General features: G+C 47.1%; 1 protein-coding gene across 1 annotated transcript in view; it reads left to right on the top strand.

Moving 5' to 3' along the window:
* Positions 1-21374, top strand: part of TACC2 (transforming acidic coiled-coil containing protein 2) — a 56393-nt gene that overhangs the window by 29403 nt on the left and 5616 nt on the right. The window contains exons 8-15 of the mRNA XM_021718600.1: positions 589-701; positions 1836-2007; positions 3326-3466; positions 10837-10980; positions 11417-11493; positions 14573-14616; positions 20495-20655; positions 20925-21031. Of these exons, the coding sequence (XP_021574275.1) occupies positions 589-701; positions 1836-2007; positions 3326-3466; positions 10837-10980; positions 11417-11493; positions 14573-14616; positions 20495-20655; positions 20925-21031 (959 nt within the window). The remainder of the gene's footprint in view (positions 1-588; positions 702-1835; positions 2008-3325; positions 3467-10836; positions 10981-11416; positions 11494-14572; positions 14617-20494; positions 20656-20924; positions 21032-21374) is intronic.

Below are 21374 nucleotides of genomic sequence, written 5' to 3'. Positions count from 1 at the left end.
CAATCCACTCACCTCAGCCTCCCAAAGCACTGGGATTACAGGCTGAGCCACCGAGCCCGGCTACCCAGAGGTTTTCTTGGCGGTGGAGAGCAGCACACCCGCTGGCCATTTCAGGGACTTCCCATCATGGACAGGTGCCAGACCCCATTGCTGGGCTTAGCATCCCATGTCACACAGCCCCAGCTGAGCTGCTTTCCAGGCTTGCCCCTGCCCTAGGCTTGTTCAACTATGGGTAGCCCTGGACAGGGACCTTGCCTTCCCCCTTGGTTTATGTGTAGTGGTCAGGGGTTCGTGGCCAGTAACTGTTGATGGATCAAATGGAGTCCAGCTCACCAATGCCATCCGCTCATGCTCCCCTGGCCCACGTGCCCACCTGCACCCAGTCACGTTTTCTCTACCTCCTCCTGCTCTCCCGTCCTCCCTGCCTCGCTGCTAGCCAGGCTCTGCTGTCTCCTACTTCCTGGTGACCCGAGGAATATGAAGTCTTTACTCTGATGGGTCGTGTGTTGAAGAGTGCTCTGGTTTTCATCTTGGTGGCATGTTCAGGCCAAGTGTACCCAGGCTGATGTGTAACTTTGATCTTTGCAGCAGGACGATGACACCCCGAAGAAGGCCTTGTACCTTATGTTTGACACTTCTCAGGAGAGCCCCGTCAAGTCTCCTCCTGTCTGCATGTCGGAGTCCCCAACGCCGTGTTCAGGGTATGACTTCCATGATGAGTGTGTTGCTGATCAGGCTGGAGGCCTCAAAGCCTCTGTTCTGCTGAGTTCACTCTGCTTGTGTAGATTCAGCCCACCCTCATTCAGTCTCCCTGAATGTCCACATGGACGTAAACACATTGGTTTTGTTATTGGCTGTCCTTTGGACTAAGGCAACATCCTGTAACAGCTGATTGTGGTGCACAACCCCCTCCCCCATCTCCTCCAGTGTACCACACTTTATTCCATCATTTGTCCGATGAGGACAGCATGGCAAAACATTCAGAGCCTGAATTTCACCTGCATCCCCTACTGGATGTGTGACTTGATGTGAGGTACATGACTTCCTGGGCCTCCGTTTCCCTGTGTGCCAGTTGGGAGTAATAATAAAACAGACCTTGTAAGGATTTCACAATGACTAAAGGTAGCTATCAGTTTTCCAGAGCATTTTCCAACCGAGGGATGGGATAAGGCATCTGTCTTCTAGAGTGATGCTTTGTGGAAAGCTTGTACAAGTGTCTGGCATGCGTCAAGTGCCTGATAAACATGGGTTCATGTTCTGAACAGTGTGATGTTTGATTTGGGTAAGAGTGGGGATTGCTTTGCATGTCCCTTTCATGAGCAGGAGTGAAGGCTCTCTCTGACTTCAACTTACAGAGACCCTGCAGGCCAGAATCTTCTCAGGGTGGTAAGAAAAAGAATAGTGGTGGTGATGTTATTATAGTGGCACTATTGATAGGCACTGTGTTAAGTGCTTTATAATCATGTAACATTTCATCTATCTTCACAGAGCGGTACATTGTCTCCATCATATCAAAGGAAACAGGCAGAGTTCCCATTCACCTCCCCAGTATACACAACCAAGCAATTGACAGTCTGATTAACTCTAGAGTTTGTGCCCCACAGCCAATGGCATCTGTGCTTCTACCCCTTTCTTGTCTGTTGACCCTCGAGTGGGGCTGGATCACTCCTTCCCTCTGACTGCCCATCCTAGAGGAAGACCTGCCACTGAAGACCTGGCCCGTGTTCCTCTGGAAATCCAGGATCCCTTGGGATGTTGACTCCATTGGGACATCCTGATTAATTTTTGCCGTGTTTCCAATGAGAAGACTCTAAAGATGTCCTTTCCTTTCTCAGGTCAAGTTTTGAGGAGACCGAAGCCCTTGTGAATGCCACAACAAAAATCCAGCATCCTGTCACACGAGGGCTGGCCCCCAACCCAGAGCCACATTTGCAGGTGCCAGAGAAATCCTCCCAGAAGGAGCTGGAGGCCATGGCTTTGGGAACCCCTTCGGAAGCAATTGAAATTGTAAGTGAAATTGGAGGGGCCCAAGATCTTGGGGATTGAGGCTGGGGCCAGCTGGGTACTATCCCCAATGGGGCCAGACTTTTAGACAAGCACTCCCCTGGCACCTTCTGGGGGTTCCACTCTGACTCTCAGGCCACAGAAGCCAGCCTAGGAGACCCTACACCATGATGATGAGGGAAAGACTCTCAGTTCACACCAGTGTGTCTTGGAATTCTCACCTAAGTGCTTGGTTTGCCTTCAGGGTTAGTTATTTTCGATTTTTAGCCCCTTGGACTGGACTGTTTGAAATAGTCATTAGTCCTCTGCCTCTCCATCCTCGATGGCAAGTGGCAGGGGACACTCTCCTTTTGGGGAACAGTTGATTTTCTGAGGAATTAGTAAGGGAAAGTTTCTCCTGTTTATAGACCAAGACGTATACCTCTCCCCTCTGAATCCCTTCTGTGGCCTTGCAGCACAGATAGACCTGAGCTGGCAACCTCACCCACCCTCCACTCCCTGCAGCCTCCCTAAAGTATATGGTACACAGGCTAGGGTCTTCCACACGTCTGAAATGGACCTCCTTCTAAATGAATTTTATTTTTATTCCTCACCCTCTCTCATAGCAATCCCCAAGCAGGTGTGAAGTCATGATTTAGTGTGTTACTTTTGTTGTTCTGTGTTAGTAGACTATTTATCCCATGCATTAGATGTTTATCGGGCACCTACTATGTTGGATGCTGGAGTAGATACTGGAAAAATAATAGTGAAAAGAGGGTCTAGATGTGACTCAATCCCTCAAATAAATACTGTGAGGGACTTGCACATGGTTCACCTTCTACAAAACTGGCTTCTGATTCTGAAGTCATTCTGATCTAACAGGAGATATTTTTGCGTTTGAAATCATCTTTCCATTACTTAGAAAAACACCTTTACTCAAACCTTACTTCCTTTAATATTTATACTTGGAGGTGTTTTCTCAATGAGGAATATTATGTTTGACAAATCCATCAACGAACTAGCCATCTACCCACTGAGATCCTCAAATACATAAGCAATTGTTAATGTAGCTCCTTCCCATTGACTAGGGAGTGAGGGTGGTGTGGGGGTGGGGAGGGCACCAAAGGCTGCGCTTTTGGGAGGGGAGTTGGGACTGCCAGTCTCATGATGTCCACTGTCTGCATGTAGGAATTAGTCCAGATGAAAACGCAAGCAATGGCAGCTAACTGATACTCTCTTTAGCCTGGAGGCAGAAATGTCCAGCAAATGGATGCTTGAAATCAATATCATTCTGTGTTCTCCTCTATTTTTCTTGTGTGTCCTCCACTCTGCCGGCTTTCAGACAGCTCCTGAGGGCTCCTTTGCCTCTGCTGACGCCCTCCTCAGCAGGCTAGCTCACCCCGCCTCTCTCTGTGGTGCACTTGACTATCTGGAGCCCGACTTAGCAGAAAAGAATCCCCCAGTATTCGCTCAGAAACTTCAGGTTGGTAGCCCACGTGTGACCTTTTGGGAGTTTGGCAAAACCTCAGTAGAGAATGAACCCCTGAGTCCCAAATGAAATGAGGCAGGATGTCATGAGGAACTGCTGAGCGTGTTCCCAGTGAAACATCTTCCCCTCAGAGACTAATAGATGGTGTTCTTTACTCAAGATGCCAAAGTTGTATAAAATGCATGATTGCATATTGAACAAACCATTTCCATTTCAATTTGGAAATTGGGCCCTATCAGTCCTTTTCAGGAGTATTGATAGCCAAAGCAGTTTCTGTGATGTATTCACTGAACTAAAGCTATCAGATCACTGTTGAGCCAAGCTGTTTGTACATACGGGGCTATCTCTGACTCCCATTGAGATAACATCTGGGCTCAGTTTTGCATCTGGATCCAAAAACAATGATCTCTGCACTTAATTTGATATCCTCTAGACTAGGGCGTTCAGAACAAACCTAGAGGGTTTGTTAACAGCCACTTGAGAGATTCAGTTTCATACATGGAAATTGTTGGCCAACTTTATGTTGCAAAAACAAAAGGAAAAAAATTCTTTAAAGTACAGTGAAAGTTTCCACCCTATTTTGAAAATCATTTTATATTTAACTGCATAATACTTCCCAGCAGACATTCCAAAGAGCAATTTTTTTAAAAAAGGAAATTAAATGCTTATTTCATGATCTGCTGAGGTGTTCATTGTGAAAGAAGGGCGGAGCGTGTGTTTTTCCCAAGTACCTGTCATGACACATTTACATGGCACATGCATTTCTGGGATGTGGAAAACACTGACCTCTGTCTTGATGCATTTCCCCGCGGTTTGCACACACCCCACCCACGGGCAGGAGGAGTTAGAGTTTGCCGTCATGCGGATAGAAGCCCTGAAGCTGGCCAGGCAGATTGCTCTGGCTTCCCGCAGCCGTCAGGACGTCAAGGTACCAGTTTGCTGCTGCAGTGCACCGCCTCCTGAGAATGTCATGTGTGCCGCTGTGGTCCAAAAGCTGCTTTGCTAACCATCCATCAGGCAGGCATCACCGGTGTCCAACAAAACGTCATTTTCCAAAAATCGAAAGCTTAACTCTTGCATAAGTATATACTGAGCACATGTCTAAGATCTGTTTAACTCTACAGTGTGGGAAGCAGTGGGACGGCAGTGCTGGTTAAATGGAGGGGAATATGGGAAACCAATGTGTGGAGTCAGTGGCATTAAGAGACTAGAGTGAGATAGCTGAGTTAGATAGGAAACTGGTTAATAATACTGACTCAACAGAGCAAAAAGAAATCACCTTTGAATTCATTATTCTCCCTATTGGTATCATTTGCTTCTCCACTGAGCAAAAATAATCTGCAGCTTTTCTGTTTTCTACAAGTTAACCTCTAACTTCAGTGAGACTGAGGCTATAATCAATAATAAATAGTAAGTGAACCTGAGACATTAGACCTAGGGTCAGCAATCCTTTCTGTAAAGGGCAGATAGTAAATATTTCAGGGTTCAATGTTCCAGTAAAACATTTTTTTTTTTTTTTTTTTTGAGTTGGAGTCTCACTCTGTCGCCCATGCTGGAGTGCAGTGTCACACTCAATGGCCACCGCAGCTTCGACCTGCCGGTCTCTGGCGGTCCTTCCGCCTTAGCCTTCCAAGTAGGTAGAACTATAGGCACACACTACCATGCCCGGCTAACTTTTTTTTTTTTTTTTTTTTTTTTTAACTAAAAGGGCAGCGGGCCATCTGGCTGGTGGTATTTGCCAATCCCTGCTTTTAGTGTGGAGTATGATATTGACAAGGCACGTAGAAATCTTTTTGCCTGGCTTCCAACTTGGGTTAATTTTTCTTAATAATTTGAACAACTTGTTGATGATGACATGCACCTCATATGCGACCCTCAGGGCTGCCGGGGACGGGCGGGGGGGGGGAGCATGGTCTCTGAGCAGCAGCCCCTCTTCCCACCCCATCGCCCCACTCCAAGTTGAACAACCTGGTGAGTCATACCAGGGCTTGATCAATAAGTTAGTGAATCCCTGGGATCCTCAGTTTTTCTGTCTGTGAGATGAGGCCCATAACCATGAGTTTGCAGTTTGCTGTGAGGGCTACAGGCAGTGGGTGTACAGAGAGTGGCACCATGACTGGCACATAGTAGGTGTGCTATCAAAGAAAACTGCTAACTCGGGAGGTTGAGATGAGAGGATCGCCTGAGTGCAGGAGTTCAAGACCAGCCTGGGAAACATAGCAAGTCTCAATCTCTAAAAGAAAAAAAAAAAACAACTGCTGCTATTAGCTAACACTTCACTTTTGCCTCTGTTACCTGATAAACTCTCCGCAGTAGGCAAATGTATTTCACAGATGGAAAATGAAGCCGTGTGACCGTGCTTTGCCAGTTGGTAGGGACTGAAATCAGGTCTGCAAATGGGAGCCCCTGGCCTGCCTGTCTTGAGTAACAGCTCATTGCAGAGGGAGCAGTGGTATTTCCATTTCTCGTCCTCAGTACAGGAGCAGGTGTTATAGCTTCTGCGCCTGCCCTGAGGGCTGTAGCCAAAAGGGAGACGCCTCTCAGAGACAGCAGGTGGTCACACTGTGGATGTCCATACTGGGAACAGCAGAACCCTGAGAAAGGACAAGAACATCAGTTCAGGTCAGAGAACATCATAGTGTACTTGTTCTTGTTGCCAAAACATAAACTTAGGTTGAACTTCCATGAAAGCAAGATGTTTAGAAAGCTTTGAGCAGTGAGGGTTTTTACCCCTGCTAGGTTTATTTCTTGATGTCGTTGGGGAGTGGATTATAGATAGAATGAATTGCCTGAAGTTTGGCCGCTGTAAGTACAGTGTGTTCCAGTCCAGAAGTATCTGATAAGTAGTTCAGATTTGGTATGGGATGCACCCAATGTCTCACTCCTACTGCCTTCTTCTCTCAGAGCGAGCCAGTGATGCCTTCAAATACAAATACTGACCAGGAGGTGACTTTCTGTCAGTTACAGCCTTTTCTCAGACCATGATGTAGAAAATAATGTCACATGAATCCTCTGAGTATGGATCAGGGAGGCAGCCCAAGCCACCTTCTTCTGTATTTCAGAAGTGTATGCTCAAAGGAATATTCTGCTGGGGTAGAACTGTCTTAGGGTATAAGGAACATTTTCCTCTATCATAGTAATGCACATCGCTTTTGTAAAAAGTGTATTAACTAGTGACACTGGCCCATGGAAAGTAGATTCCATGTGCCTATGGCTACCCAGCCTCAGGGTCGCCCATGACCTTAGCCTAGTTAGGTCCCTATGGGCTCCTTTTTCGTATAGACACTCAGGTGCCCCTCACTGCGTTGGAGACTGCTGATACATGGAAAGAGGAAACAGCAGTGTGTCTCCAATTTGCCCTTTTTTCTGTCCATATATTTCGACTGCAGGTGACACAGCTCAGTCTTTTTGGCAGCTTGGTCTGAAGCTGTTGCTAACACAAAAATGAAGTCACTTAGAACAAAAAAAAATCATATTGAGTGGATGAAAATCAACATGAGATAGAGTGGGGGTGATTTTCTGGTTGTTTTTTAGAACAGTTTCGACTTACATTGTCTTTGGGCTGACAGAGCTGAGCCAGCCTTTGAGCACGGCAGCAGAGATTTCTCCATCTCAGTTAGAAAACGTTAGAAATGAGGAAAGGTCCTCGGGCTGGGGTGTCGGGCTGCAGCCTCATGATCACTTTCCTTCCACATCTTCTGGCCAAGCTGAATTCGGCTGGGCTGTGTCCTTCTCGGGGAGGATCTGACCGGGGTCGCTGGAGGTGCAGGCTGGATAGAGCCTGAACATCACTGTGTGACTTTCAGAGGGTCACAAGGCATAACAGGGATTGAGTTACTGTGTATATCACAAATACGGGTTGTGATCCCTGCAGCCATTAGCCTTTCTGGGTTAGGGAGACACAATGTAAAGACTGCAAGACGTGTCTGGGTCACTTAGGAAAAGGCCATACAAATAATAAGCTTCAGGAAGGAAACAACTCCTAGCAGCAGGCACCATGGGTCAGGAAAGTGGGTGAATCCTCGGGGTCTGAGCCCTCCAAGAGTCTCGGCTTAGACGAGGCCAGTGCCTGCATTTTACTTGAGTGGGAAGAGTCAGGGCAAGCTGTGCTGTTGAGCAGCCTGGTGTCACATTCTGTGTGTCTCTCTTGTGCTGTGTCCACAAACTCCTCCTCCCCCATTTAACAGTGGTTCAAAAGAAAGGTGACATCCTGCCCAAAAGCCACAGGGACAATATGAGAGGAGTGACAAAGGACTAGCTCTTGGACTTCAGCTTGTTTGAGAATTTGCGGTCACTGCCTGGAATATGTGTTTTGACTCAGTGGGAAGGAGTGGCCAATGTGGGAGTATGCTGGGGCATGGTACTGAGTGCCTCCCTGTGTTTGCTGCTTCTGGGCTTGGAAACTGCCTGTTGTCAGCTTAGGATGGGGCAGCACCCAGTGGGGGCTGTCATGCCTGGATGGCAGCATGTGGCCCAGACACCTGCTCCATGGTCTTAGCCCTGGCGGCCCTTGTTGCCCTAGCTCATCTTGAAGCCGGTTCTCACTTCTCCCTGGCCCCTCTGGCCCAGCTCTCCCAGTCTCGGATCTGCAGGTGCTCCCCACAGAGTCAGATTCTGACTGCTCCCGGGGACAGGGATCCTGTCATGGCGCCAGCCCCTAAGGCCTGTTAGCAGGGAACTGTCCACAGGGGGAATTGAGCCCGGGTGAGTGGCAGGACCCTGCTCCTTGGCTGCCAGCCAGAAGGGCCCTAGGCACAGCCTGCAGGTCTGCAGAGGGTGGCAGTGGCCAGGGGTTCTCTCAGGATCCAGGACTTAAGGAGTGGACTGAAGATTGGAAGTTGGCTGCAATGACTTATGCCTTCTCAGTTGTGACTGTTTCACATTTCAATTTGTGATTCTAGTGGCTTTTTGCTCCTCTAGAATAGCAAGTGGGGGATTATGTAAGAGAAAGCCTAATCTGAAAATATCTGGTCCTAAAATATCAGTGAGAGACAAACCTATTAATTTCAGTTAAAAACAATTCTTGGTTGTAGGGAAAGCCAGGGTGTATACCATGAATTTCATTAACACGCAGACACTCGGTAGTAATTCAAGAGGGTTCTGAAGTCATCTGTGCCTTTATTGAAAACACCAGGTGGTCGGGGTGAAGGGTGAGAGTGAATCACTCTATATGGTAGTATCCATTTGCATTCATGGCTCATTATTTAATTTATTTTTTCATTTTCTTTCTCATTTTACAAAAGACTTTAGACAACTTAAAGGGCATTAATTTCTTCTTTAGTCATATTTAGTTTCAGCTCAGTATGATAACAGTTTTAATTGAATTCATTTTCTCTTGCACTTCAGGGAGCCAGTTTATTTGGGGTCAGAACTGAATCTCATTCTGGCAAATGTTTTGACCAGATCTCTCAGATCCTCAATGTTTTTCCATCTTCAGAAGGACCAGGCTGAGTTTGTTGGTATCTGATGTTTTTATTTTGAAATGTCAGTGTACTAGGGATTTTCTTTTTTAAAAGAGCATATTAGTTTACTTTAAAAGTGATAGGGCAGGTTTTTAAAAATTCTTTCAGAATTTTGTGTTTATAAACTTTCTCCATAAGTACAAATGTTGAGTCTTGATCTTGGTATGATTTTCCAGCTTCTTCCTGAGAAGTTCCCCCATGACAGATAGAATTGAGAAAACCGTTTAACAGCAGAGATTAGCCCATGTGTGTAAGAGGCTCTAGCCTGGTGACTGTCTTTCTTCTGAGAGGTCAGCCTGCTCTTGCTGAGGGCCGTTAGCTTGTGTTCCAGTCAAGTGTCCTAGAAACAGTGTGGCACCCTGTTCTCAGGGGGAATGAGTGTCTGGGGTCTGGTTGAACAGGGAGGGCTGCACACTCCCATCTCTGGCCAGCAGATCATTCATGTCCCACTTCAGGGTTAGCCCAAGTCCTCAAAACCAGACAGGGGCAGTGATAATCGAAGCGACAGACCTTTTCTTCCAGGACAACCTAAGCCATGTAGTTCACTTTGCATGTGTATAACTAACTGGTCCTTAACTTAGTCATCTCCGGTCCTATCCATTAAACTTCTACCTGAGTTTTCTAAGCTGTCTCCTTTTTCAGTTTCATTTTCCTTGATGCCATGGTAGGGTAAGCATGCCTGTCTTCGTGGTGAGGGAAAGAAACTCTTTGCTCAAGTACCTTTGGGTCCAACCCTTCCCCAGTTCCTGTTGGCTCTTTAATCTTGCCCGATGCCCTTTATAAGTTCTCAGCATTCTTTCCCCCAAATCTCCCTCTTTCTACTGTACTGTGGTGTTCTGTTCATCACTCAGTTCTTCTCATAATTTCCCAGGGAGGAAGCAGTCTCAATCTGCCTATTAAAGCACCATGACTTCACATCGAGTTGGACTCTAGTAACTAGGGTAGAGATTTCGCCTTGGCAACCATGACAGCACCATGAGGTTAATGCATAGGACGGAGAGTATTGTTGGTTTGATGTTTCTTTTGCAGTAGAAGTAGACTGACAACCTGGCTGTGCTGGTTGACGATGCTCCTAACACTACATTTCAACTGTGTTGGAAATTGCCAAGCGTTTTGGGCAAAGAGAAGAATAACCACAGAGCCCTCCTCACCTCCAGGAGGCTAGTGTCTGTCCTCTACAAAGGCTAAAAACTTCAAACCAGTGTCAGCTGGATGGGGAGGGATGGTGGATCATGCCTCCTGTTGAGGGTCTGATCAGCAAATGTGGATGTCATTGACCCAGTTTAAAAATTTCCCGTTGACATAACAGACTTAATGGCAACATAACTCTTAAGTCTTGGAAACACTAACTTGCTGAAGGTGACATTCATTGACAATTACAGTAGGCCTTAAGCTTTGTGTGAATCACATCCTTTCAAACAGAGCTAAACAAATACCCCCAACATGGAAATGAAAATAGTCTTACAAAAAGGATCAAATCTGTGGTTATTCAAGACCAAGCAGACATAGAGGAGAATTCAACACCTTTTACTATCAAGGTTTTATTTTGGAAGTGGAGTCTGCTGAATAGGGACCTTCGTTCTTATGTGCTGTGCCTAAGTGGCTCGATGTCTGATAAATGGCAGTGATAAGCAGGGCCCAGACGTGCTTGACTCCAAGGGTTCAGATTTGCAGGGGCCTCTGCTATTAGCCCCTTTGTCTGCCTGCCCAGGTGCTGCAAAATGATAGATCTCCATAGACTGCACTTGGCATTTCCCCGTTCATTAGTCTTTGCATTTTCTCACATTTTAGATGTTCTGTTTCAAACCCATAGAACTCACCCATTCATGAGATGATGAATGCAGTCCTTTTTGTCATATGATTAATGTTAACTTTTTTTTTTAATTAAAAACCATTCTACAGAGAGAGGCCACTCACCCAGCAGATGTCTCCATCTCCAAAACAGCCTTGTACTCCCGCATCGGGACCACCGAGGTGGAGAAACCTGCAGGCCTTCTGTTCCAGCAGCCTGACCTGGACTCTGCGCTCCAGATTGCCAGAGCAGAGGTATTGTGGCATGTGGCTTGGTTGCCCTGGGAAAGAATCCTGTTCCTGTCACTTATAAACCAATGTGTATATACACAGTCCACAAAGCCAATGTTTGTGCAAGCAAACTTTCTCTGGATACTGCAGGCGAAGTTGTGTGGCAGACCATGGGTTTTGATCTTCCTAGACATCATCCTTTGACAGGCTTCCGTAGCCTTGTTGGATTTATAATAAAAAGCATACTCCTTTCAGCTGTTCCCCAGCAGTCAGGGTGAAAGCCTGATATCTGGCTTGTTGCTTTTTCATGCCTGGGGAAGTTCTCTGAATGTAATTTTGGTTTGGGGTAGGAAGTTTTCATTTCAATTTATTCACTATCTCCTTGTCTTGGTCTGTGAATTGCCCAGATTCGAATTCACTCATTTGCGGCTAACCTTTCTCTTTTTCTCCCTGATACTAGATCATAACCAAGGAGAGAGAGGTCTCAGAGTGGAAAGGTAAATATGAAGAAAGCAGGCGGGAAGTGATGGAGATGAGGTGAGTTGTGGAGCTCGGCCCTCTAGGGTGCCTGGGAAGGCTTACCTGTGGCTTTGTACTGGCGGGAACTGGTGTGGTTCACAGAATAGAGTCCTCTGTAGGAGAAGCTCTCTTTTCTTTATTCTACAAGGCTCATGTTTCTACAGAGCTGTTTTTAGTGTATTGCTGTTATTAAAATAGCATGCACATGAGTTGAAGATGCATTCAAATAAATGCATGTGCAATGCAAAACAGATCTCCTTCCCACTCAGCCACCAGCCCCATAACCCACAGGTCACGGTGCTGTTGGTGGATGCTCCGGGAATTTTCTGTTTCTCATCACAAGTGTGTGAATGAATCTATACAGCCTCCTTTTTTCGTCTCAAAACGAATGAGTGTGCAGTATACATCATTCTACACTTTTTAGACTTAACAGCATATCTTGTACGTATTTTTATGCATTGCTGTCTTATTCTGTTTAACAGGTGCTTCATGGTTCACTGTGTGACTATAACACAATTTTACCATTCTTGGTGGATAAACAGGATGTTTCCAGACTTTTGCTTGAATGATTTATTTTCATTTGTTATGTATTGTAATGGAAATACAATTGCCAGTGTGCATAGTATACTTTATTACTATGGGGAATGCTAGTTTATACTGAAATCAGTTCCTGGCTACAATTTTAAGTAGCAAGCAAACTACCCCTGTTTGTAGGTCACAGTAGTGTCTTCCAGAAAACTCTCTTGTTCTTTCTTTGTGCTAATGCTCTCCTGTGACCATTTCTGAAAATTAACCTTAGTGTGCCATTTCACATTCACATTGAAGCCCTGCAGTTGCATTGTTTTAAAACCTCCTTCTTTTATCTCTTAATTGAGAGGATGGGTGGCTCTAGTTACCTGCACTGAAAATGAAGTAGGGCATACTGGGAGGGCTGAAAGGTCCCGCCTCTGATTCTTTCTGCCTCCCGGGGACAAGTTGTGCTTATGAGGGTTCCAGGAAATGCTGTTTACCAACTGATGTAGTAGGTTTTCAAGATGTTACCAGCTGGCAGAGCTGTACTGGCGTCTGATGGCCCTAGTGTCAGTCCTGTCAGCTTCTGGACCAAGACCGAGTGAAAATCGGACTCTGCATCCCCGCCACTTCCGGGCATGTTACTTAATTCTGTGCCTCGCTTTCTTTATTTGTAAAATGGGGGTCAACAACAGTGCCTCAAAGGCTCTGATGCTTGATTCACATCCAAGCTCCACCACTTTGTAGCCCTCCGCTCCTAAAAAAGTTTCTGGGCCGGGCTCAGTGCTTCAGCCTGTAATCCCAGCACTTTTGGGAGCCCGTGGGTTCGAGACCAGCCTGGGCAACTTGGCGACACCTCGTCTCTACAATAAATCCGAAAACTAGCTAGGTGTGGTGGCGCACGCCTGTAGTTCTGGCTACTTGAAAGGCTGAGGTGAATGATTGCCAGAGCCCAGCAGGTCGACGCTGCGGTGGCCGTGAGTGTGCCATGGTACTCCAACCTGAGTTACAGAGTGAGACTCCAACTCAAAAAAAAAAGTTTCTGAATTACCCTGTGACCCAGTGTCCCTATCTTTAATGCCGGGGACAATGCAAGTGCTACCTCTTAGGGCCACTGTAAAGATAAAGTGAAAAAAGCAGCCAGCTTAGCTGAAGCATTTTCAGGATTTGGGGCTTCCTGTGCTTCTGAAAGGACACGTCCTTCCCCTCCTCTGTGTCCTCAGCAGGGATGAGTTTGGACAGGGCAACCTCAAAGATCCATCATGGTTTTGTGATTCTGAGAGGCAAGGAGGTATTCTTTAGTCACAGAAAACATGACAGTGCTTCTGCATAGGATTCAGAAAATCCTATGGGCTCATGTCTTGATCACCTTTCTTCTTGTAAGCCTGAAGTGAGGCACTGACCTTTGGCGCAAGGTTGACAAGCCAGGGATTAGACACCTGGAAGCTGTGGGGCTAGACTTTGCAAATGCATTCTGCTTTCATTCTTCTTCCTACCCTCATCGAATCCCCTCCACATCCCTGAAAGTCAGGGTCTAGGGTATTTCTTGCTGTACCCAGGAATAAGCAGAGCCCCCCAGCTTCTGTGAACAGCTTGTCCAGAGAAAGGCAGGAAGGGCAGGGTCATCTGGAGTTCAGACCTCCTGCCCCAGGATCTCTGTGGTCTTCTGTCATCAGGGTCCTGGGTCTTCGGCAGTTAGCAGCACTGGGTTCTCTTGAGGTGAATAATTATTGGATAATATAGATGAGTCCTCAAGTCTTTTTGAGGATTTTCTTCCAGAATTTTGGCTTTGGAAAGGGGGCTCCTCCACACATCTGTCTTTCACTTGGGGGCAGCTGTGAGGCACTCTCGCAAGCAGGGAATCTTAATGCTTTTATGCAACTGCTGTTTACCTGAGAAGTGCGCTCCAGGCCCATTTCTTGCTCCACAAACACAAGTACAAAGTGGCCTCTGGGTCTCAAGGAGCTTCTACTCCAGTAGAAGATAAGTTGAATGATACCAGATGTATGAGATGCTTTGGAAGAAGATGCAGATAAAATGTCACAGAGTTCCAAGGAAAAAGCAGGGAAGGCTTCCTGGCAGAGATAGCATTTAAGTTGGATCTTGAGAAACAGACTATGAGAGGCAGAAATAAAGCGGGAAAGTGAAAGGCATGGGGGTGAGAAAGCCCAGAATGAACAAGAAATCGTTTTTTTCACATTGAGCCACTGTGTTCATTAGATGGCTTGAAAAGAGGTGAGATTGCTAAGGGTGATTGGGTCCAGATGAGGAAGGCTTCAATAGTTAAGCTGAAGATTTGTCCTTTTTTTTTTTTTTTTTAAATAATTGGTGGGCAATGGGAGATAGTGAAGATTTTGCACAGAGGAGTGGCATGTTTAGAGTGGTACACTAGGAAAGTGAACCTATTTGGGTGTGCAGGCTGAGGTCGGAGGTGACCCTGGAAATGTGGGCCCGACTGTGACAGATAATACTCATCCCACTGTCCGGGTTGAGTCGGTCAGGCTGTGATGTCTAGTCCTGGGCCCCTGGGTGAGATTGAAACCTGTTCTGCCGTCATGGCTCCAACCTGTCTTTCCTTCTCTTACAGGAAAATAGTGGCCGAGTATGAGAAGACCATCGCTCAGATGATAGGTGGGTGTCCTGACATGCAGGGGATCAGGCTTGATGTTTCTATGGGGAGGCTTTAGATGGTAATAGACGCAGAGCAGGCTCCTCGTTGAGCATGAAGTCCTCCGGCGAGGGACCAAAGCATCCCAGAAAATATGGCTTTTCCCCAAAGCAGAGATCCTGCAGGCCTCCTAGAAGCCCCTGCTGAAGAAGCATTATTCATGACTGTGAGAGAGGAGACCATGGCTGTCACCTCAGTAGCCACCATTTGACCCAGCCAAGACTGTCCACCTCCTCATGGAGAAAGAGAATTGGGTTGGTTCCTGGGGTGTGTAGAGGCTTTTTTCCCCCTTTTCTTATAGGAGAGAATAGGAATCAAATCCTTAGACTCTAGTTTAGACTCAAGTGACAAAATGCCCCACAAAGGTGTAGGACAAGGGCGATTGGCCACTCTCCTTCCTATCAATGCTATAGCATACCTTGTTAACTCATTCCAGCACTGGTTCTTGCTGAGATTGGGCACTGCCTCAGAATCTGTCCTTTTTTTTTTTTTTGAGTTGGAGCCTAGGCTGGAGTGCAGTGGCATGCTCACAGCCACCCCAGTGTCGACCTGCTGGGCTCAGGCGATCATTCCACCTCAGCCTTCCAAGTAGCCAGAACTACAGGCTCGTGCTACCACGCCCGGCTAATTTTTGATGTATTGTAGAGACGAGCTCTCGTCAAGTTCCCCGGGCTGGTCTTGAACCCACGGGCTCAGGCAGTCCACTCACCTCAGCCTCCCAAAGTGCTAGGATTACAGGCTGAGCCACCGAGCCCAGCCTAGAATCTATCTTAACACAGTATCCCTGGCACACAGATTTATTTGACCCACAGTAAAAGAAGTCCTCAAGTACAAGTTACATATACCTGGACCTTTTTTGGCTTCTTTTTTAAAACAGCGAGAAAAGATCTTGCAGAAGTTGCAAGCCCAGGTTTTTATACTAATGTTCACTATTCAGAAATAATTCATTTATTTGCTTAGATGATCTTCAGTTTCTAAAAGGCCTTTTTCTTCTAGGGACATATGGAGTAAAAACTCCAGGTCACTGCAAAACATGCTGTGTGTGTCCAAGCTTGACACTGGGCAAGCAGCTGACCCCCCCTCTCAAAAGTTTGAATGTGACAACAGCCTCATGCACAGTAAAGAGGCCAACAATTGAGTGCCTTTCAGTCAAATGAGCTTTACTTTTGATTGATTTTGCTAAAGCCCATTTCACTCAGAACTCCAGGAGAAACTCATTATCGTTGTTCTGAGGTTCAGTATTCTATCAAAATGTAATTTCTTTATTAAGTTGGTATAAAAATTTATGAACACACATGGATGAGATAAAAAATTTGAAAACACTTGGAATTGAAAACGCTGGTATAAATGATCAGAATGAAGGATTTATGTCTTCCTTATGCCGTGTTTGGCAAGTAGAGCACGACTCTGGCCTCCTGGAGTTTTGGGATGTGAGAGCATCATTTAGGGCTACTACAGCTCATCTGGAGATATCCTGCTCCATCCTGGAGTCGTGCACTGTTATTTCTGCCCTGGGTAATGATATCTGGGCAGATGTTGAAATGAGAGTGAAAGGGCGTGAGCCTTTTGCTCCTGAGAGAAGGCGGCCCAGCACCACCTTTCATTGCTCATTTGGTAACTTTGATATAAAGAGACATTCCCTCTTGAAAAGCATAGGAGCATCTCCAGTTGGCCTAAGTGCCTGCCCTTGTGGTAACGGAAAGATCACTCAACTCACACTTTTTGCAAAAAATATTTGCAGGTGAGAACCATTAGGGCGTTTCAGTACTAGACAGTCGGAAGAGTATGCACAATGTGAATTCTAGTCATGCCCTGGCGAGAATGCCACCTGACTTCTTACCTGGATCTAGGGATCATGGTCACACATGCACCCCCACCCCTCTTTAAGCAGACCTGGTGTGCTTGGCCGGAGGGCCCCGCTCTTCAAAAGCTGTACGCAAAACCCCTTTCAGCATTTTCCTGTCTGTGGGGGTACTCTCTGGGTAGTGTCCCTGACTGGAAGCAACACTGATTGGCACCCAGGATGGTATTTCACTGTGGGACCCTGTTTAGCATCCCTGACTAGAAGCGACACTGATTGGCACCCAGGGTGGTATTTCACTGTGTTTCTGTTCCGTTTCCCACCCTTGTTCACTCTTCACCATCCTCTTCATCATCCACTTTTCCAGGGTGTTTCTCATCAGAAGGATGAGATCTGTGGTTGTCACCCATCAGTCATTGTTGCAGCTCATTGACTTAATGCCACCATAGATTTCAAGGTCCTCGTGGAGACAGCAGAGGGCCAAGGCATGACTGGGACTGTAGCTCACAGCTGTAGCTGTGAGCAGGACATGCCTTCTTTCTCGGGGGTCTGATCCTCTCCATTTGGAAGAACATGCCCATGAGTCTCGTCTGGATTCCAGACTTTCCCCTTTTCACCCACGTAGCCAGCATCCCTCATGGAAAGGGAAACTCAGGCCCAGGGAGAAGGGCAGTTCAGAAACAGAGTGAATATAGTCGTATTTTGAAGTTAAAACCAGCCCCACCCCACGTGTGCGCACTCTTCCTGCCTGTGCTTCATACAACCTTCCCAGATGCTGCACACTAGTGTGACATCGGTCCTGCCATGTTGTTCATTTTTGTCAAACGTTGCTAAACAGATGTCTTATGAAGCTCGAGATTGACTATAGAATTTAGAACAAAAAGAGACTTCTGTGCTTTCTGCATTCCAGGTTGTTGCAATTGATTTTTTTTCTGCTTTCCTAACAACTGCCCTGATTATCTGTTTTGCTTCCATTTTATGTTGCTTCTTGCCCTTTGCTTGCAAAACAAACAGGCAAGCCTGGTAAGTAAATGCTTTTTCCCTAATTTGACACCTGCCCATTGCAACCCTTGTTTGTTTGTTTTTCTATTTTTGGTATTTTTGCTTTTGTGTACTTGCTGCATTTCCCACATGATTTAATATTCTTTTGCCTGCAAAAGCCAGAAAAATCTTCAGGGGCTTTGTTTTGTTGTGGAGTCCAGGACTTCTTTGGTTTAAGGCTGATTTCCTGATTTGAAGAGCCTAACTGCGTTTGTCACTTACAAAAAGATTTGAGAAACATTCTTGCCTCTGCAGTCTCCTGGGAACTGGGTGATTCTATTTTTAAATGGGCTGGTTGGGGAGGAAAGTCTTGGATCCAGGAAATCAGATGGACTCGGTTTGATAAAAGGTTCCTTTACCAAGCCAGGTGAAATGCATACATGACTCAAATCAGCCCAGAATGTGTATTAAAGAGCACGCTGGGAACTAAGGAAACAGCTAAAATTCAAAAAGTAAATACAAGCATTTGGTTACTAGTGACATTTTGAAATACCCTTTCTTTTTCGGGGTCTGGATGTAGCAAGCAGATTGCTGGTGATTCTTATCTCTCTGTATGTTGAAAAGCCTCCCCTTCCTGAGTCACTGAGACACACTGTCACACCGATTGAAGGGTGATGGTTACAGAGTTCACTGTGGACAATGAGGCGTCGATAGTAGGTTGATACTGGACATGGACTCTTCCTTGGTGTGAAGGCTTTATTACACATACAGTCTCTCGTTTAATCTTCTCCCAGTTGCCAGGAGATATAAATACTGTTATTCCCTATTTCAGGTAAAGCGGCTGAGACTCAGAGTTTAAAAACCCTGCCAGAGTTCCTACAGCTGGGTAGTCTCAGAGTCAGGATTTGAACCCAGGCAGTCGGACTTGAGCCACTATCCTGGGCGGCTCTGAGCTGCTGATAGTGAGAGCTCTAGGGGTCTGTGATTACAGAGGCAGGGTTGGAGTGACAGTAAACAACTTTAGGGCCAGTGGTTCTCAAAGCAGGGTCTCTGCATAGAGTGTTGTGTCCCTGGGGAACTTGTTTCGGAGGCACTTTCCGGACCCTGCCCCAGACCTCCAGAGTCAGAAGCGAGGAGGTGTGGGGTGGGGTGCAGCTCCCTGTGTGTGCACGCCCTCCCGCTGAACTGGATGCACGCTCCCATGAGAGAAAGGTTGGAAGGAAGGCCCTGAGATTCCAGGAGGTCAGGACTTTTGAGCAAGCTTATGTCAGGGCCAAAGCTAAAACCCAGAATGTGGCCCCCACCACATCCTAAGGTTCCAGTGCACCCAGCTCCAGGGTGTAGCAAGATGCCGTCTATCTGGAACCTAAGGGAAAAGAACTCATGGCATCGTGTCCCATACTGAGGTTGCTGCTCCTTTAAAGTCTGTTATCACAAAAGGCCCGTGTAGAGACACAGTCATGGTCTTGGCTTTGGGCTTGGATTTGGGCTCTGCCGCTTCCTCAGTGAGCAGTAACCTAGCGTCAGAAACCCTCTGTTTCACCTTCTGTAAAACGGAGATAAGAAAGCCTGACTCTGGGTGGTTGAGAGGCTCTGGTCATTCATTTATTACCTGGTTAGGTATCGAGGTATCCTGTGTGCTGGGCACTGTCCTAGGCCAGCGGCAGAGCAGTGGGCAACACAGACTCTGGCGCCTGCTCTCGTGGCACTGTGTTCAGTGGGGAAGTGGGCAGCTGACACGCTCCTGCAGGCCCACGTCTACATGCACACATGTGCACACGCATGTGATATAACAATAAGGGTGACTACTGCTGCCGAGAGGAAAATAAGGACTAGAGAGTGGACAGGAGGCATTTCCCACTTTTCTGGGGAGCAGACATGAGATCAGAGACCTGAGTAATAACAGGGAGCCCTGGAGCAGGACCCTCTGAGGCGTTGGAGACCTTCATGGCTGGAGCAGAGAAGCCAGGGAGGGTAGAGGACTGCGTGCTGGCAAGGTTAGGGTTTTATTTCCACACGGGATGAGGCCATCGGAAGGCTTGCACAGCAGTGAGGTGGCCTAGTTTGCGCATTAGGAATCTCTGTTGGGCTACTAGGTTCTGGCTCAGGGACATGTAGTGACTAGAGCAGTCAGCATGGTGCCCAGCACGTGGAAGGTCCTAGGCATCACCTGCTGCAGCTGTGATTTCCACATGTCATCATCCTGTGGCCTGGGGCTGACAAGATAGGTCTGAAGAGCCCCTTCCTCCCCTCCTCTGCTGTCATCAAGAGAGCAAACAGTTCCTCGCCCCCCGGGGCTGGGGATAGATGGTCACACAGAGGGCTCCGGGCAGGCGAGTAGCTGTTTGGTGAAGAGCAGAGAAGACCTTTCCCACAAATGCAGGAATGATTTTCTATACATTTGAGGCAGATAATTAACTTGGGATGGCCAAGGGCCCGAGAGGTGGCCTCGAGGGTAGGGCTGTTCCTCTTGCCAGGATAAGCCACTCTGAACTGGGCGAAAAGTGGAATTTTTTTTGTACGTCACTGAGAAACTTACGTAGACAGAAATAGCTGTGTTTCTTGTAGCTAAGGCTCTTGCTGTATCAAAGAAGCTGTCAGTTTCTGTGTCAAATGGAATGTCAGAGGAGACAGTTTTGTGGGCTTTGAGTTTCTGGGATGTCCTTAGGATTTCCAAATACCTACTGTCTGTCTTGATAATGCTAGCAAGTCCCTCACAGCTCAGACTACAGCACCTTTAATCTTGCCTCCCACAAAATTCAAAAGTGATGTCTTCTTTTTTACCTCATGGATCTATCTGTTTGCTGTCAGCAACCACATGGAATCACTTCGGTCTCCAATATAGATTTGTAAGGGACTACATTGATCAGGTTAAAGAATGATGGCTAATTTGCCTCCCTTGTGAGACTGCACAGGCTGAGGTCTGGGATGCTGGGGCTGTAGATTCTGTTCCTTTAGAGACCGGTTAGGCTGAGTTGCATCTGAGGCCTTGGCTGGCCCCAGAGACCCAGTTCTGATGCCACGGGCTCCATTGTTTGGCTCCTGGTCTCTCCTGCCAGAGGATGAACAGAGAGAGAAGTCAGTCTCCCATCAAACAGTGCAGCAGCTTGTCCTGGAGAAGGAACAGGCGTTGGCTGACCTGAACTCTGTGGAGAAGTCTCTGGCTGACCTTTTCAGAAGATATGAGAAGATGAAGGAGGTCTTGGAAGGGTTTCGCAAGGTGGGTCTGAGTACGAGGGCAGAGCAGGAGGCTGGACCTGTGGGGTGGAAAAGAGAAAGGGGAGCAGGTTGACAGAGATTGTGGGGAGCCCTGGGTGCAGGGTAGGGGTTCTGCAGTCCGTCTTGAGCTGCCTGTGAGGATGGGGGCTTTGAAGCCTAGGGAAGCAGGCTTGGCCCTCTGGGGTTACACCAGCATCAGAGTTCATGGGGTTCCCACCTCTCCTGGGCATTTCTTCTGATGGGCTCTACCCCTGTCCTCTGCCACATCAGAATGAAGAGGTGCTGAAGAGATGTGCACAGGAGTACCTGTCCCGTGTGAAGAAAGAGGAGCAGAGATACCAGGCCCTGAAGGTGCATGCAGAAGAGAAACTGGACAGGTATTCCTGCTGGAGTCTTCTCCCCAAGGCCTCTTCATAGTCCCTACCAAGGCAGGCTGAGAGCTCTGGTGGCGCCTGTGACACTGGTTTGGAAAGGGCAGATAATCTATGTGCGCCTTTTGATAAGGCATGCGAGAAGGACATGCTCTCAACTGGCAACATTTTGACAAATGGAGGATGCATGTTAGAATGTCCAGGGTACCCAGGTACCTCAGCATCATGGGAATGGAGTTGGGTTTGGAGGTTTTCTTGGGCTTCTGCACTCCAGCCCCAGTTGGTTGAAGCTGGAGCCAGACCAGACCTTCTTCCTGCCGGGAGTTGGAAGTGGGGGGGGGGGGGGGGG

The sequence above is a fragment of the Carlito syrichta genome, unplaced genomic scaffold (genome assembly GCF_000164805.1).
Source record: "Carlito syrichta isolate Samal-C Ts95f unplaced genomic scaffold, Tarsius_syrichta-2.0.1 Scaffold312962, whole genome shotgun sequence".
Classification (NCBI taxonomy): Eukaryota; Metazoa; Chordata; class Mammalia; order Primates; family Tarsiidae; genus Carlito; species Carlito syrichta.
This window is presented reverse-complemented; position numbering and strand designations above follow the sequence as displayed.